Source organism: Anastrepha ludens, chromosome 6, assembly GCF_028408465.1.
Source record: "Anastrepha ludens isolate Willacy chromosome 6, idAnaLude1.1, whole genome shotgun sequence".
NCBI classification, from domain to species: domain Eukaryota; kingdom Metazoa; phylum Arthropoda; class Insecta; order Diptera; family Tephritidae; genus Anastrepha; species Anastrepha ludens.
Window position 1 is genome coordinate 27,383,929 of NC_071502.1, and position 19,904 is coordinate 27,403,832.

General features: G+C 33.9%; 1 protein-coding gene across 3 annotated transcripts in view; it reads right to left on the reverse strand.

Annotated features, from left to right (window-relative positions):
- Nucleotides 1–14,102: 14,102 nt before the first annotated feature.
- Nucleotides 14,103–19,904, reverse strand: part of LOC128867922 (plectin) — a 226,479-nt gene continuing 220,677 nt past the window's right edge. For all 3 annotated transcript variants that reach the window (XM_054109549.1, XM_054109547.1, XM_054109546.1), the window contains one exon: nucleotides 14,103–18,891. In XM_054109549.1, the coding sequence (XP_053965524.1) occupies nucleotides 18,856–18,891 (36 nt within the window). In that variant the 3' untranslated portion in view covers nucleotides 14,103–18,855. The remainder of the gene's footprint in view (nucleotides 18,892–19,904) is intronic.

The following is a 19,904-nucleotide window of genomic DNA, read 5'->3' on the forward strand; positions in this document are numbered from 1 at the left end:
GTGCAGCGCTAGTATCGGAGGCTTTCCGCTGGCAGGTTGATAATGGCTCGATTAGATCCGACGAAGTAAATCAGTATCTTTGAGATAGTTATATAATATAGATATGTTGGCTTCGGTTGGATTTTTTAATATTTCAAGAGGGTCAATGTTGCGAAAGTAATGATGTTTAGTCGATGCAAGGTTAGGGCATGAAGACAGAAGTGATTTATACTCAGGGTGGAGTTGCAAAACGACCATAGATTGAAAATTACAATTCTTCCAAAATGTCATCAAAAGCCAAAGTTCAAATTATATGACAAAGATGAACTTTGTAAAAATGCAAATACTTTTCTTCGAAAACAACTCCATCACAAACGGGGACATTTCGTTTTATTTCGTGAAAGAGAGCAAAACCTAATTATAAAGGAACGCGACATTCGGAGAAATCTGTTTCAATTTGGAGATTTTTGTAGGTTAGTTAATAAAATATTATAATCTACGCTTCACTCAAATGTAAGTCCATGCAAATCGTCGTCAGCGCGAATAATTTTACGAAACGAAATTAAAGGCGGCTGCTTAAAAGTGAATTGTCTTTTTTATAAATGTCAAGACGTCTAGAATTCGTTTCTCAATTTCCCTCCTTTTCGACAGCTAATACGCATTTTCCATTGCATTGCATAAACCCGAGGTGACGTTTCTGCCGCAGCTTACTTTTGAGGTTGCTGCCGCTAGTGCGTTCAAGCGCAAGCGCCAGCCAAAACACTTGTCAAATTCCATATAAATACGAGTATCAGCACTCAAATTCATTTTAAACCCAAAATCTGTCTGTCTTTGGTGGAAAGGTCTTAGAAGACGACCAATTAATCTTAGTTGCATTTTGATCTATTGCGCATCGATAACTGCGTTTCAAGAAAATCCCTTGAAACGTCAAAATGCCCCTTTTTCCGTTAAACAATTTTTGTTGCAAAATATCCCTCGAGTAGGGAAATTTTCGACAACCTGGCATTACTGTTGCAAAGCACCACTCGCCAGGAAGCGGAAAAGAGTTGGGCAAGAAATATTTGCGGTTACAGAGAAGTTACTCGCGAGATATAAAAGTTTGTTTTAAATGACATTTGTTGTACCAAACTAGAAAAACTTCATAGTGAAATCGTTTTTATTGTTGAGTTTGAAAGAAAAACTATATTAAACCTGCAAAGAGTTAAAACCGTTCAAGCAGCGGATAACTTTGTGATATGGTCGCAGTAACAACTGTGCGACCAGATTATCATATAATATAAAAAATTAAATTGACTCAAGAAAAGTTAGAAAAGGCTAGAGGCGTTAAAAAAATGGTAAGAAAGCCATCATTTTAATACAAAGTTAATTTTGTACATTTCATATATTAATTTTGAGCCGATTTGTCCATAACAATTAGATAAAAAATAAAAATTAAAATAATATATTCAACAGTCTCTTATATTCAGGTGGGATGCATAACACGGTGATACAGTGAATCAGAACTTTTGAAGAGACATGATGAGCACTGTAGATCTAGCCGAGAACGATGCGGAACAGTGCTCAAAAAAACAAACACCCACAAATTTTTTATTTATCGTTAAAAAACCGATTTTAGGTGTTTTCTGACACTTAAAAATTCGTAGCTCGTCTGCATTTTATCCGATTTCCAATCTTGAAACAGTTTTGTTGAGTTAAATGTTAGTCCTTCTGGCGTATGTCTTCTATTTTTCACGCTAAGCTAAAATAACCACTGATTTTTCAACACAAAACTTAAATTGTAATCAATTTTTCCGAAAATATTGAAATGAAAGATTTATTTATTAGTAGAAAGTCGTATAGCTGTGTCTATTTCGAATGTAAAAAGCATTTAATTTCAAAAATCGATCAAAATGTGTCAAAGTACCGGATTTTTTTGTAAACCAAAAAAATCAGTAAACTGAGAGTTTTGTTCACTACTTTCATATTTGCAAATTTAATGCGGTTCTCCGTTATTATTCGCGAAATACCTATGTGTATAATTAAGTATATTTTCTCCTACCTGTGTCCATTCCGAATCTAGCAAGCATTATTTCATCAAAATTGATTAGAAATTTTCCAAGTGGAAAACGTTTTTGTAGAAATAAAATAAAAGCAGAACATTCTCTGCCCTAGAATATTTTTAAATAATGCTGTGATACCAAGGTAACATATTTAGGAATGCATTTAGATCGACGCCTTACTTGGAAATCCCATATTAAGGCCAAACAAGAGCAGCTTAAAAATAAAACCAAGCGAATGAATGCACTGGCTTCTTGGTCGTAAATCTCAGCTTAGTTTTGAAAACAAAATAAGACTATATAAAGCTATTTTAAAGCCTGTATGGACCTACGGTATACAGCTTTGGGGAACTGCTAGCAAATCGAATATAGAAATCCTGCAACGCTACCAATCAAAAACTTTGCGTGCACTTGTTAACGCCCCTTGGTTTGTCACAAATGAAGCAATACACAAGGACTTAGATATCCCATTTGTAAAGAGTGAAATTCCAAACTTTTCTAACAGATATCTTGCACGGCTGTCAAACCATGTAAATACGAATGCTATATGCTTATTAGACTCAAGTAATGAAACAATACGACTGAAGCGTAATCATATCTTAGACTTGCCATTTCTCTAATTTTGCTGAATTAAATTATTTATTCAACACTAAATAAAAAACAAAATACATAAGTTCCTATAGAAGATAAGCAACTCATTAGTACAATTGAAATTTAATACATTTAAGATCAAATATTAGAACAAATATCGTAATCTTATAAGTAGTATTGCATTTGTGCAAATACTACCGCTGCTATTAGATTATAAGACCTAATTTGCTGAATATCATTATATTAAGATAGATTGCAAATAAAATACTTACGAATAAAAAAAAACATTCTCGTGCTGAACAGAGACCGTAGAAAAATATTATAACGTAAAAAAAAATAATGCAAAAAGTAACGCAATTCGCTGACTTACTTCTGCAATTTTCTGACTTACCCGGACGTGGTATTACCTAACTAAACCTCACCTAACCTAATGTTATCGAAATCAATCCAACCGTACATAGTGTGAGACAATCGAGCCCACTGTCCTGCTTTTCTGCATTGCAAAAGGAAGTCATTTTGATTAATTTGCAATGCCAACCTATCCAAACTCGATGTAACCTTGTATAACTTATCCTAATCTCACTTCAGTAAATAGAACCCTACGTAACACAATTGAACCGATTGCATTGTACTTCTATGTGTACTCGATTCAAAACATCTACAAATAAAAGTAACGTACCTTTACCTAGCATAACACAAAATAACATAACCTTACAGGAAATTCGTTACTAAAATGAACCTAATCAAACTTCATTAACCTCAACGAATCTAACGCAATCTGAGCTGAGTTTTCTCCATGTAATATAAGAGTGGCTAATTTGAACATAAAATACTGTTAAAAAATGAAACACTCGTACAAGATCACGATATTCTTCATTTGATACTAAATGACGTACATTTAAAGTTGGTGACCACTTGCCGTTTTTTTAAAACTATTCTTATATCACCGGTGATCACATTTCGAAGAAGTAAATCAAAATAAATCAGTATCAAACTTGAGTTCATAGCGAGCAGTTGGTTGCAAATTACAGTGAAATATATTGAAGTGAAGTTGTGAAGTTATGAATTCCGAGGAAATACGTGACGCGTTGAATTCAATGGAAAATTCCAGTGTTAGTGGTGAGGATTTTAGTCCAGATGAAGATGAGTACATCGCGGATTCAGGCAGTGATACAAGGAGTGATGACAGTATTGATGAAGACCTCGATATTATTGCTACAAATGTTAATAATACTGCTGATGAAAAACAGACAGAAACTACGACAGCATGGACCTCGCCTGCTACCGGAGAGACTTTGAAGAATTTACCAATCCACCCCAGGTTTTGCAATATGATGCCGGTACGCCATTTCAATATTACAGAAAGTTTTTAACCGATGAGATATTGGATATTATTGTTGAAGAGACAAATAGGAATGCAAACTCTCAAGTAACTGGCATCGGTACTCGCAGCAGCAGTAGGATGAATATGTGGAAAGATACTGATCGCCAGGAGATCATGGAGTAACCGGTTCCAGATCTTGCTCAAATTCATTCACTTCGCAGATAATGCCCAGTCCTCTGAAACAGTATCAAAAACTTATAAAATGCAAATATCTGACTTTCGTCAAAGCATTATCCTTTTCATGAGTCGAAAAGATAGCGCTTCAATAGCGCGCTCACCTCCGCAGGGAAAACACTTTTTAATAACGTCGACAGAAGCAACAAAGGATGGTAGGCGCAAGAGACATCGTTGCGGCATGTGCTATTCAGAATTAAAGACGACTCTTCGTCAGTCGCCAGGAAGGAGGCCAAACTAGTGGCAACATACTGCGCCCAATATCGGAGGTCACCATACCTATGTCTTAAACATTTTCAACAACTACATTAAAATTAAAAACAAAAAATATAGTTTTTTCTGTTTCCAGAATTGAATTGAATTTTCTCATTTTTAATTTCGTATTATTTCAAAGCTTTGTATTTTACTATGAAATAAAATATTTTTTCTTTTAAAATAAACTTTCAATTTTCCCAAAACTCCTTCCGTTAGGGTCCCAGCCCCTAAAGTCTAGGGGCCTAAGCGTGTATCACTGGTGATACATTGGCACCTGGGGGTAGTTTTTTGAAATGATAACCGGTGATACATTGGCACCTGGAGGTAGGTTTTTGAAATGATCACCAGTGATACATTGGCAGCCAACGTGTTAAGTAAGCTAGGATGAAGACGAATTGAGCCCAGCTTTTTAAGTAGGATACTATGGCTGACTCTATCGAACGCTTTCGAAATATCGGTGAATATGACATCGTATTGTTGGCCTGTTTCAAATTGGTTTAAGACAAAATTTGCGCATAACCCTAAATTCGTAATAGTAGATCTACCCTTAACAAAGCCGTGCTGATTAGGCGATATGAGATCTGAAATTTGAAAGAAAATCAAATCATGAACTAGCTTTTCAAAGAGTTTAGGTAAGCAAGAGATTTTGCAGATAGGGCGATAATTTTGGACTTCCGACTTGCTTCCAGACTTATGTATTGGTATGATAAACGATTTTTTTCAATTATGTAAAAACTCACCAGAAGCTGGTGATTTATTGAAGATAATTGTTAATGGTTTTGCTAACGATATATCACAGTTTTTTAATAATATAGGAGGGAAGCCATCTTCTCCAGGAGTTGGGTCATTTGCCAAGGCTGAAAGGCTTCTGAGTACATCATTAGATGAGAGCTGGAAACCTTTATTTGTTCGTGAGCTGTTAAAAGAGGTATCTTCTATTCCGGTGTCAGATTGACAAACATAAACAGATAAAAAAAAAATCTGCAAAAAGGTTATTAATTTTTTGAATGTCCAACAACGTTTCCCCCAAATATTGCGTTTTATCCGGAATTCCAGTGGTTTCCTTTTTACCGTTAATGAACTGCCAAAAATATTTACAATTTTCTTTGATAACACTCTCTAATTTAGAAATGTAGTTCTGATATAAAAATTTGTTCAGAGCATCGAATTCTTTCTTTTTCAACAAGTGCAAACGATCATAGGCGAGAACCCTTCAAATGCGAGTGTGTTTTATATTTCTAAGGGTCTTATTTGTCTAGTTTTCCATGAATATCTCCGGTATAAATCCTATGAGAAATCAGAGTCAAAAGGCTTGCAAGACTGCACATCTTTCGTCGAAATTAAATGGATCCGATTGAAATCAGGGATGCCCTTGGTTCAATTGTCCAATATCCAGCATCCAGGGAACATCTAGATTAAATATTAGAACCTGAGAACATTTAATGGTAGTAAGTCCGCACCATAGGACTAATAATAAATACTTCTAAAACATGAAGCAGGACACAAAAGATCTCTTTGGTCGAAGTCTTGGCCATTGGGTGCACTACATTGACTAAATTCTTATTAATATAATACGAGCACAGCGATCAATCAAAGCTTTCTAAACAAAATGCTTTCGAAGTAAAATTAAACACCCTGAAGCGCCTGAGATGTTATGGTTGTTTTCTGACGAAAAAAATGTTGACCAATACAAAAAGCTAAAAGCAGAAATGACCAGAAAGTTAGATAGCTACAGAAGATCCTGTTTCCTTGCACATGAAGTTTCCAGCCACTGGTGTGGTTTTAGATGTTGTGAGCAACAAAGGACGTGCCATGTCACACTTTTCTATGCAAGCATTTCGATTGAATTTTACTGCATATATCGAGGTTTTAGAGACGGCAGTGAAACCTTGGGTTGAGAGTGTGCGTGGTGACATCACTTAGATCTTTCAGCAAGACTCTGCTGCTTGACACCCAACGATGACGACACAATAATGGATGTCTGAAAATTTCCATAACCACATAACACTGAATTTATGGCTGTTTAACTCCCCAAACCTTCATCTTCGGGATTACTACGTATGGGCCTTAGTTGAACGTGAAATCAATAAGCATGCTCATAAAACCATTTCTTCTCTGAAGGCTGCAATCAATACCGTTATATGAATAAGAAGCAGTTGATTAGGGCATGTAATTGCTTCCGAACCCGTATCGAGCTGCAATAAATGGGCATTTTATTGAATGAATTTATAATAGATATATAATAAGTTTATGTTGTGTAAAAAATTCGTGAAGTTTCATAGTAGTCCATTCTATTAACACAAGTTTGTATGACATTCTCGTGATTCTGGGAGCTTACCCACCTCACCAATGGCAGTTTCAATTTCATAGTTCAATTTCTGAACCATTTCTGGGTGATTATCGCAGCATTTATTCTCAGCGGCGCACTACAAGAATTCACCGAAGGTAATCAACTCTTCAACTTCAATTTTATCAAGCGATATATTATACATGCCAAGAAAATCGATAGTCTATGTTGAAAGTGTATAAGAACTTTTCACCATCAATCAGCGCAGTAAAAATATGAATTGCCGAATTTAAACCTATTCGGACAGGGCTTGAAGGCGGTCCACGTCTACGACGTTCAAAAGCAGCCACAACATCAGAAATCAAAGAAAAAATACTGGATATTGTATTGGAAAATTATCGAGTCATTGAAAGGGATTTAGTAGAAGCCCGAGGTATCTCACTAGGCAGTACAAGCAATATTTTTTGACTGAAGCATTGGGTTTCAGAAAGCTGTGTGCTCAATGGATGCCGCCTTCGCCAACAATGGAACAAAAACACATGCGAATGCGACATCCTCAGCAACATTTAAACCGTTTTAGAAAGGATTTTGTGCATCAATTTATGGCTATGGATGAGACTTAGGCCTATCACCATAATTCTTAATCAAAACATGAGCTTAAAGAGTGGTGTGAACATGGTTCTGCGGGTCCAAAACGAATTCGTGTTCAGAAATTGGCCAAGAGGGAAGAAAATACATATTCCAAACCCTCCATCAATTTCGACACATTCTGTTCGAATGAAATCCTTAAAGCTATCAACCTCCATTCCTTGCAATTGAAAAGGTTGAATGATCTCAATTTAATCATCCATACACCCTTATAAATCCTGATTGTAAAAAATCCCTATTCCCAACTACTCTTTCCAAACACCAGATCACAACTTTCATGCGTCTGAGACTCGGTCATACTAAACTAACACACGAACATCTTCTCCTGGACTCTCCTTCCCGGGCTTGTCAGTTTTGTGAAGGGCATTTCTCAATCCAACACATCCTAGACCTCTGTCCCACACTAACCACCAAACGGACTACTGCATTCGGAACTATGGTACCATCGACTCTATTAAATAATGTTACTTTTGACAATGTGATTAAAATATACAATTACATATATGAAATGTATTAATATATCAGACCATGTAAAAATTGTACAGTTAGAATTAATCATTTTGTAATCGTTATTAAGCAGTGAAGGTCCTAGTAGCCAGTGTGCTAATTAAGTTAGGGTTATATTGTACTATATATCTCCTATAAATAATAATAAAGTAAAACTGCGTTTGTTAATCGAAAGCTGAAAACTTTGCCCATATTCGACGGACCCATGTGTTTATTGTTGAGTCAATTGAATCTTATACGGGAATAAATGCAAAACAATGCGGATAATTCGTTGCAAAGTGGTCCGAGCAATGCCCAACTGCTGAGAACGGCGAATTTGGGATGTCCTTGGCGACGTCTCAACACTGGCCCGTACAAGAGCAATATTCTCATCCGATCGCCTGGTCGGTTTTGATTTGGCCTCTTTGGATTAGAAAGAGCATTACCAGTCGAAAACCTTTCGTACAAACGGGTACAGGGTTGCCAGATGAGTCCGTAGAATATGGGCAACCCTGTACAATACAATATCAAAATTAATATGTATACGAATTTCTATCTTACACTGGTTTTTTGCGGCGCACATGCGCTTTCGTCAACGGCTAAATAGAAAGCAACTAAATTTGCTGCTATTTGACAGCTGTTGATTGGCGAATGAGAGAAAAACGGAGAGATGAGAAAATGCGAAATGAGTTGCCAAAGTGACCTTGCGCAACAATGCACGTTAACATTGACCTTTTGCCAATTTTGTAAATTAAAACGCATTGGCTTAAATATCATTTTAAATATATTTTATTTGTAGGCAGTTTTTGAAGAACATTTTAATGACATTTATATATAATGAACATGTTAAATAATCATTTCGTTATTCTTCTATATTATCAATTTCATGTCGGTACTGTCTGTTGTTCCGGTTGTTAGTGTTACAGTTATATCTGGTTGATAACAATACTTGAATTTTCATTTCATTTTCTAACTGTGTGTGTACTGTGAAGTGTAATTTAGGTGTTGAAAATGTTATGTCCACTGTGTCTGCTGAGTTATTACTTTCTTTTATTTACTTGCTTCTTTTTGTCTTTTATTTTTGTCTATTACATATTTTAATATTACTTTAATTATCATTACTTAACTTTGTATATATGTATAAGTATTTGTTTAATTATTTATTTTTTGGTTTTTCATTTGTTTGCTTAAAAAACATTATTTTATTTCATATTATTAATATTATATATCATATTTATAATTTTATATATATATATATATATGTATATATATATTTATAATAGTAATTTATTAATATCGTAGATCACCGAATTTGTTAAAAAATTGTTTACAGAAAAATTTGCTGCTATATTTTGTATTTATTTAAAGTTCACCTCAACGGCTGTTTTCCTTGTTTAATCTTAAATCTGCATTTTTCTATTGTTCTTAGTATGAAATATAATAGAGTTTATTATTATTATGTAATTTACTGACCATGAGTATTCTCTGTTGGTATTTGTTTCTGTTTTTGTTTTTGTGTGTTTTTCTTCTTTCAATTTTGTCTTTATATTTATTTCTTTGTAGTTTCTATGTATGTATGTATGTATGTGTATATTTATTTATGCGTGGTTATTGCATTCGCATTCATGTCTGTGTTTTCTTTTCTTGCAGTTTTTTTTGTTTTGTTTCTTCCTTTATTTGTTTTTTTCTTTTTTCTTCTTTGTTTTTTGTTTCGGTTATGTATGTACAGTTGTGTACACCGCCAAAAAATTCGCAACCTCGGCCACAAGTTCCACAGTTCCAGTTTCTACAATTCAATTTGGTTTTGTGTAGTGACTTTGCTTCTATAATTTGCTTTATTTGGTTATTTACTTTTTATTTTCACTATCAGATTTCCATTTTGACTGAGGTAAAAAATTAGTTAGTTTTATTTAAAAACGCATCAATGAAAACTGAAATCAATTAACTATGAATTTAATGCTAGTTGGCTTTGATATATAAATATTTTATAATTTTTCTGCAATAACTGTAACTTTTTGTCTGAATAAATTTGAGTTATTTTCTATTATCATCGCTTTAATCAATGCAATTTTCGAATTTTGCAATTTTCCTAATAATCGCTGTTGTATTTGTTTTAATATAATAAATACATACGGATAATTCAACAACGGACATAAAAATATTTATGTGTGACGCTGATTATTTACTTTAATTTGCCTATTTTAATGTTTTATATATTTGTTGTTGCATATCTTTTTTTTTTTTTTTAATACATATTTCAATTTGCGCTTATCACCCTTTAATACAATTTTTTTTAATTATACTTTCAAAAAAGTTAACTGCTTTAATATTGTTTTATGGGCTTAAATTTCGGTACAAATTTAAATGGGATTAAATTTACAAATCTCTGCATGAAATATGTGCAACTGTATGTTTGCTTTTAATTTCCAAGAAATGGGAAGGTGAATAAACTTATCTACATACTCGTCTATATTTCAAGTGAAATGACAGAAAGCTAATAAAAAAGTGCCCCCTTTTATTATTGCATTATGCCATTTTATTAAGGGAAACACGACGGCGGGGATAACAAGTAGATTAGAGTCAAATATTTATAGTATGTGTTTGTATGTATGTATGTGTGATATATCGACAAGAATTTTCACTTGTTGCACGTGCTTACGTAGTACATATATAGAAATTGCTTAGCCCATCGAGAGAAATGCTAATTATTAAGTGTTGACGTTAACTTTTTGCCAAGAGTTTTTAGCCTATTGAGAAAAATGTTAATTGTACAGAACTCATAAAATAATGTTAAAATTCTGCAGAAGTCGTTTAGCCTATGGAGAAAAATGTTTATCATACAGAACACATAACATAATGTCAAATAATGTAATAATGAGAAAAATGTTAAATATACAGAACTCACAAAATTATGTTAGCCTATTGAGAAAAATGTTAAATATGCAGAGCTCATAAAATAATGTTAAATAATGTTAGCCTATTGAGAAAAATGTTAAATATACAGAATTCATAAAATAATGTTAAAATTCTGCAGAAGTCGTTTAGTCTATGGAGAAAAATGTTAAATATACAGAACCCATAAAATAATGTTAAAAATGTTAGCCTATTGAGAGAAATGTTAAATAAACAGAACTCATAAAATAATGCTAAAAAATGTTAGCCTATTGAGAAAAATGTTAAATATACAAAACTCATAAAATAATGTTAAAAATGTTAGCCTATTGAGAAAAATGTTAAATATACAGAGCTCATAAAATAATGTTAAATTTCCATAGAAGTTGTCTTGTCTACTGAGAAAAATGTTAAATAAACAGAACTCATAAAATAATGTTAAATAATGTTAGCCGATTGATAAAAATGTTAAATATACAGAGCTCATAAAATAATGTTAAATTTCCATAGAAGTTGTCTTGTCTACTGAGAAAAATGTTAATCATACAGAACTTATAAAATAATGTTAACTCTCTGATTGAGGCAACCGAACTAATGTTAACATACTGCATTACAACATTGATGTGAATGCTAGGCAAATTCAGACGCTCTTTAACAGAACTTGCAGAGAGCTGCTCGGCGTCACTTTGACATAACAAAGTTGGAGAAAAAAGACACAAAGAATAAGAGAAATGCCTGCGCTTGTAATGTATTATAGTAGGATAATTGTGAAACAACTACGGATATGTAGAATTTTTCCATTTAATTTTTGTTGGTTTTTTAACGTGTATATTTTTATGTTTCTAGGTGTCTATGTGTGTGTGAGTGTGTGTGTGCTTGGAAGTGAATTAGCAAAGTTTATAAAGTGTTTCTTTAACTATGAATATGTTTGTTGGATTGTATTGTTTTGTAAAAGTATATTGTCTTCGCCTAAGATTGCTTTTCTTACCACAATTACCTGGTATATGTATGTAGATAGACACATACATTCTTAACTAACATCATACACATGCATTTATGCACTAACATAGCTACATACTTCAGCATTTTATGTTGTAACATACTTACATATGTTTATGTGTATGTGAATGTGTATGTATATGAATAATGAATGCCTTTAAAGTTTCTTATTTGTTGCTATGAAAAATGTTTATTGATAGGATTGGTGGATGTGTTACGCCTTGATTTTGTGTGTTAAAGCATTGCATGGATAAGGCTTTATGAAGTAGCCTATCATACTTGGCTGGAATATGTGTACAAAAAGAAAGAAACATTTTTTTTCTCACACCTACATACATAAGTATGTATGTTTGTATGTATTTCCATACCAAGCATGAGTGGGTAAAATGGTTTGAATACTCCGTATGTATCTTAGTTTTTTTTATTTTTTTCACTTTATTTGATTTTTTTAACAGCAAATGAGTTGCACATACATACATATGTGTGTGTATATGTTTGCTGGTATTTGCATAATTTCCTTAAGCTAAGCAAATTTCCATGTTGATGGAACATACGATAGTTGCTAGTATTGGTAAGTGTGTAGGCATGAGTTGAATTATTATTATTGTATTATGAATGTATTGTATTTTTTAGTTTAGTAGAATAAGGCATAACTCGTGTTGTCTTGTGTTGTGTTCTTAGAGATTTTCATGCAAAAAGTTAATTTCCATAGTCAGGTGCATGTGTGATATCACACACATACACACACACACGCATATCGTCAAATGCTTCACTTGGGCTACGCTCTTCTACTTGCATACGTTTGCATATATTGAGTGTGTATGTACGCTCTCTCGAGTTGCATAAAATTCTATATTTGTATGTAAGCTTTAAAGTTTGTAAGGCCTAACTGATTTACACACCAACTACTTGCAGGCGTAAAACTATCCCGCTAGGTTCAAAATGAGGGAGAGAGAGAGAGAGATATGGTTGCTCTCTGTACCTACATAATATTTTGCTAATTACATACATATTTCAAGCTCTTTACTAATTATAGTTCTTCATTACATTTTTCTATTATTTGCATTATCTTCAGCGTGCTCGTGTGTGTGTGTGTGCATGTCCATGTGTGAGAATGTGTGCTTACATGCTTGGATTATGGTTATGTTTAGTTTTTCGCTTTTCAGAAATACATACTTTTCTAAATAAATGCTGGTGAACTTTTCTAGCTCTTTTCCAATACATATATGTATGTATGTATATGTTCATTAATATATAAGTATGTATGCATATTTGCATTCAAAGTAAATACGAACGCAACTTGTCGAAGCAAACAAAGCTAACTGCTACGCTACGCTCTATTCATAGTCAGTGCCAGTCAATGTCAATTACAGCGCATATGAACGCCTAACATATCTATGTACTAAAAACTCATATATGTATGTGTGCGTACATACACATGTATCTCACTATCATTAGCATTTTACACTCATATGCACAAATATCTCGTATGCTACCTGTAAGCAGCTGTATGCGCATTCACTACTCTTATTTCACTATCTCCTATTTTTCAGGCTACCAAATTTAACTATCCCATGGCTACTGCCACAGTTTCCTCGCTAGCTTCGCTTCGACATGTATTTGTATATTTATTTAAATTAATTGATATGGCATGTTTTATCTGTAGCTCAATGCACAACTAAATTCCAATTGTCCGCATCAACTACATCATCTAATGCAGGGGTTAGGTGAGCAGAAAAAGTATTAAAATATGCAGAAATAAAAAAACGAGTAAAGAAAACAACACCCGTGACATATTTGTGTGCATTACTACGTAAGTACTAAATAAAATAATTAAATGCACTCATTAAATTCAGAATTTTATTTACTAAACGTACATACATACATGCTTAGCGAAAATAATTTGTAGATACAATATTTTTAATAATTAGTTATTTGCAACATGGCAGTGATGTCTTAGATTTTAAATATTTTTGTTTTTGTTTTGTTTTTGCTTTTCGAAGGTATGTTCAAAACAGTATTTCAAGTACATGAACTAATGTAAATGTATGTGTACTTTCTTTGTATGTATGCATATACATATCAATGTGAAGGATCAGGCAAGGTATGATGCCAACTGTTGACAACGAGAAAAAGTAATTAAAGTAACTAGTGACTAGTAGTACTAAAAGTAACTAGTAACTAGTAGTATTAAAAGTAACTAGTAGCTAACAGTACTAAAAGTAAATAGTAACTAGTAGTACTAAAAGTAACTATTAACTAGTTTTACTAAAAGTAACTAGTGACTAGTAGTACTAAAGGTAACTAGTAACTAATAGTACTTAAAGTAACTAGTAGCTAGTAGTACTAAAAGTAATATCTAGTAGCTAGTAGTACTAAAAGTAATTCGTAACTAGTAGTGCTAAAAGTAACTAGTAACTAGTATTCCTAAAAGTAGCTAGTTGTGGCTACGCCTTGATTTTGTGCTGCAGTTGAAGACACGTAAAGCTTTAAGCCGCACTCGAGAGGCAGACGCGCAGCTTTTGCTAGGCAGAAATGCAATTGAAGATTTGCCATTACCGCTGGGAAAGGTGCTTTTTGAAAAAATGCACTTTTTTCAAGTTTGATGGTATCCCTGGACTATTAAACCAAATTAATTTTCTTATAAATCGACCAGTTTATTTATTAGTTTTTCTATTTGTTAAATAATTTGTAGTAAAGTCCGCAATTGCAAAAAAAAATTGACCTTTAAAGTTGAGACGCTTCATTTCCTACTCAAGCCTTCTTGTCACAGAAATTGTTGCCAATCCCATAACCTTCACCAAACTCAAGAAAAAGTCTGCAAAAGACTTCACATCATATTAACACATGGGCTGACATTAGTTGATGACATTAGTTTTATTGCATTGACCGCTTTTTCAGTTAGTACTAACCTTAGAAAGACAGCTGTTAAGATTTCGTGCTATTCTATTCCCTAGTTCGTGAGTTTTGTGCTAAAAGTGACGCTACTGTTGTTATTTTCAAAACAATGGAGCAAAAAGAGCTTCGTGTTTTAATTTTGAACTGCTTCTTGATGGGAAAAATACCATGCAATCAAAGTAATGGCTTAAAAATTTCCTTCCATAAGAGACAACAATAAAACGATGGTTTGCTGACTTCAAACTGACTGATTCTTCGACCACCGATGATGCACAATGCAGTGGACGTGCAAATGGGGCGTTAACACCAGAAAGCACCAAAAAAATCCACAAAATCGTTTTGAATGATGGAAAAATGAAGTTGTGTAAGTTAGCTGACATCGTAAAGTTATCAAAAGATCGAAGAAGTCCTAACAGGCTTTACGTTGCATAGACATTTGACTATGAGAAAGCTCTGTTCAACGTGGTGCCGCCTGTGCTCACTGTTGACCAAAAAACAAGAAGTCACAAGTCAATCAAAACAATGGCAGAACTACATGAATTGAACTTCGAATTGCTCCCACATCCAGCGCATTCACCAGATCTGCCTCCCACCGGCTACTGGCTGTTCGCAGACCTTAAAAAAATGCTCGCCGGTAAGAAATTTCGCTCGATAGAAGAGGTTATCGCTGCAACTGAGGCTATTCGCTATTTTGAGGCAAAAGATAAATCATTCCACAAAAGTGGTATTGAAATGTTAGAGCGGTGCTGGAATGGTTGTTGACGTTGTTCTTGATAGAAATGGCAGTGATGAAGAAGCTAAGTTTGACAAAAAAAAAAAAAGTGTTTTCTTTGCTAGGCTTTCTTTATTTGGCTTTTGAGTCTAGGTGTTATATGTCGATCTTGAGCGCGCTAAATAAAGTAAAAAAAAAAAAAAATAATTGGCGCGTACATTTCTGTTAGATGCTTGGCCGATTCCTCCTCCTATGCGTGGTATGCGCCTTTGTGTTGCGTCACAAATGGAGGGTCCTACAGTTTTAAGCCGTCTCCGAATGACAATTGGTTTTTTATGAGCGGTTTTTCCATGGCAGAAATCCTCTCGAAGGTTTGCCATTGCCTACCGAACGCGCTAAATACCGCTTCGATCGAAAACAATCAATGAATTGTTCACTGTTATTGTTATTGAATCATGCTTATCACCAAAAAGAGAAAGATCGGTTCCAATCGCCAAGAAATGTCTAATGAAAATTTCGCTCCCGGGCGTCCATGTGTTAAGTGCGAAATTTGTGGCAACAGTTGCATACCCTGTTTGATCCGTGAAGCTGGCTTCATATTTCTATTTTTCTATTTCCTCCATAGTTAAGCTTTACACTCGTGCCGCTTCTCAATTTTTCTCACTTAACAATAGACATTTTTGGTACACAATCAACTGAGTGCAATGCGGCTATGCAGCAGTCCTTAACATTTGCATACAGCAGCAATGAAGTATTTTGGTGATCTTAAGGTTTTGTGTACTAATACTCGCTTCATGCTGATGCTGATGATTGTGTGTGTGTGTTTTCTGTTTGCAATGCATTTAAATTGCAGTCAAAACCAATTTGACTGTGAAATTTAGCTAATCTCATTTTTTTTATGCTTTGATACTTTTTATGCAATTTTATTCAACATCAAATTATTTACATATTTGTATGTACATACATGGCTATATTTGCATGTTATGAATGAGCTTAGGTATATTCGCATTTTAATATATGTACATTTTCGACATACAATTGGATATTAATGAAAAAAGCAAACAAATACATACAGACAAGTAATAAATAAGTGAAAGCATTTGTTGAATTAATTTGGTTTTGTTTTTTTCAAACTAAAGTTAACGCGTTGCTATACAAATGGAGTTACGTAATTAGAAGTGTTAAGTAGTAGATATGGGCATAGTGATATGGCTTGCATTATAGGCAAAGGCTGTATAAGTATATGTACATTTGCATGTTTGTATGTATGTATGTATATATGCATGTCGCTTAGCTGTGTAGGTAATTTGCAAAGCAAAGACTACTTAGTTTGACATTTATGCCATAATTGCTTTGGAGCTGAAATATGTGACGAGTAGACGCTTGAGTTTTGGGCTTGTAACGGGTGCCTAACGCTTTCCTTAAATTGCTGCTGTATTGATATACTACCTAAAGGTTGCTGTACCCTACTTTGCTTATGCTGTTTTGTTGTTGTTTTTTTTTTTGTAAAGGGCGGTATATATTTTTTAAGTTAATTACTCACACATACACATTTATGTAGTTGATAGCTGTTAGTTGTATGCATGCAGTATGTACTTATATATATATATGTATACGATATATGTGTGTGTGTGTACATTAGTGTGGGTTACTCAAGCAATAGTGTCTGTATGTATGCGCGCGCATGTTAAGTAAATGTTATTGTTACGTTGAAAAGTTGGACAATTACAGTACATACAATAACAACTATTGGGTGGTGGTGGTGGTTGTTGATCAGCGCACGGCGAACTGTTGTTGCAGCGTAAAGTGAGAGAGAAATGTGAGAGTGCAGCTGCGTTGAAGTAAATCGGTTTGAAATGTTTGTTCGCTTTCAATTTGCTTTAAAGGTACTTTTAATCAATATATTGCTGAACATACTATTTATATGTATATTTATATGTATGTATGTACTATATTTTTTACGAGTATGAATATTTGCTTTGCTTTTCCATTGATTTGGTTATTCTAATGTATGTATGTATGTTTATAACCATATTATTTGTATGCATATGTATATTTTTTTCTTCTAATTTTACTTTATTATATGTTAATATGTATATGTATATGCAAATATGTGTGTATATGCATGACTTATTTGCTATTCCAAATTTGCATGGCATGGCTGCAGCTTCCACTAATACACTGTGGTATTCTATGCATGCTCGCATGTTTGTATGTATGTATATGCTTTCAAGTTCTCATTTACATATATACTAGTATAAGTATGTACGTTTGTATGTATATGTAGCATGAATCTATGTAAATTTTTTATATTTGTATATTTCTATGTTAGTTAAATCATTTGAAATAAAGGTTGTTGCTGCTTTCTTGTTTGCTACAATTTGTTCTAGTATTTACATTATTTATTTCTTTATTCATTTAATTTTATTTATTTGCATTCACCTTCTTCTTTAAATAATCTAACTATAACTCTGGATACAGTTTATATATTAAATATTTTGCATTTGTTTTGTTTTCATTTAATTTTACTTGAATTTCCTAATATTTATTATATATTTTCTCTAGCTGTCACGTCTATTTTGCTACACTTGTGTTTGGTTTTTCGCAACTCTTACTCGTCTCAGCTATCTCAGCTTTTCAACCATAAACACACACTCACAATTCTTTATGCTTTGCCTTTAATTGTTTTAGTTTTTATTTTTTTAATTTATTATTTTTTTGTTTTTTTTTGTATTAATTTTCTATAGTTCTGCGACATTTGTGTTCTCACCAAAAAATTGCGTTCTTATTTTGCCAAATCAACGCATTTGCGAATTGTAAATTTTATTTTCCCTTTTGCATTTCTCTGCTAAATCCGCACATTTTCCTTCCATACAAGCATCCTTCCGCGTTTAAGCATCACATGCCATTTACTAAACTATACAAGTTCATACATGCTCGTACACGTTTATGGTAACAGTAATGCGTTGGGGGTTTTCTGTACAGGGAGACAGAGAGCGAGAGCGAGAGGCAATGGGCGCTAAACAATCCAACTATCCAACTATCCAGCAATCCCACTATCCCACAGTCCAATAGTTCCACGTTCCACATTGTTTGCCATCCAACGGAGCTGCTTCCTGTGGTATGTAGTATGTATGTGGCTATGTTCGCTTGTTGTTTTTTGTTTTTTTTTTTCTGTTTTGCTTGTTTTGCTTGTTAAGGTGTGTAGATTAGTGGCAAGTAGTTAGTAGTTATGAAGAATAATGAGTACAGCAGGTAATTCACGATATTAAACATTAATTTGCATATTTTGTTAGAAAAAAAACAATGATTAGAAAAAGACAGCAATCAGCAAAAAGTTTAGTAAAAAAAGACTTCCAATACATTCATATCTCATGTCCATTGTTCATTGCTCATTATTATAATGAAATCAATACTGAGGTTACTGCTAGTCAAATGTACAATGTATTAATGAAAAGTGCTTGTTGTTGCTCTCTTTGCTTCTTAGCATCTTGTTGTTTTCCAATAATGCGCTTTAGAAGAAGCTCTTCAAGAATCCAGCTGGTCCAGCCTGAAAGAAAGCAATTAAATAAATGGTTACATATAATCAGAAATCGTAAGAGTTTTAAGTTTTAAGCCAAAAAATCATATTTAATACGCAGACCTTAATTTTTGTTTACATGCAATAAATAGGAATTACGTAGACAATTCAAGACCAATTTGGAACTAGTAAGGGGCTGGTTGGCGCCTAGTTCGTGACTAGTTAGGGACTAGTGCGTGACTAGTTCGTGACTAGTTAGGAGCTAGTGTGCGACTAGTTTGTGACCAGTTAGGGACTGCTTAGCGACTAGTTCATTACTAGTTAGGGACTACTTCGCGGCTAGTTCGGAATCAACGTGAACTCAGTCTGCTGCATTTTCGTGACTAATACAAAAAGAGTTCGTGTCTTTTTCAGACTAGTTCAGTAGTCAATTCAGTAGACTATACCGACATATAGTATAACCTACACTGACGGGGCTTATATTACTGCTACAGCAACAACAACAATACGATGAGTGTTTAAAATATTTTTTTCCAAAATTAAGTTCTACGGTACTTCAAAGACCATTAAAAAATTAAAATGATGAGCAAATGAAAAACTGAGTCTGCATTTCAAGTCCATAAGAAATTTTGTCTGTACATCTTTTACCGACGCACGGTCTTATAGGTAGCGCACCGCACTGATTGAGGCTATGCTGTAAAATAAATCCTTTCTTGTTCAATAAAGTGCGCCTTATTTGACTCTTTAGGGGCGTATTGATCTACCCTCAAATAGCTTGGAGTAAACACTCTATACTAAACTTATTTGGTAGTCACAGGTTGAAATAAAGTCATTCAAAGCACTGACAGCTTTCTGGCAAAGGTCCTATGGATCTACATACACGGCAATGATAAGACCTATTATCACCTATGCATCAGTGGTCTGAATGAGTAGACTCTCTCTTGTGGCAGTCAGGAGGACTTTATCGAGACTACAACGCACTGTGGCCATCTGTTGCACTGGAGTTTTTCCGATTACTTAAGGCCCGGCATTAGATGATCTGA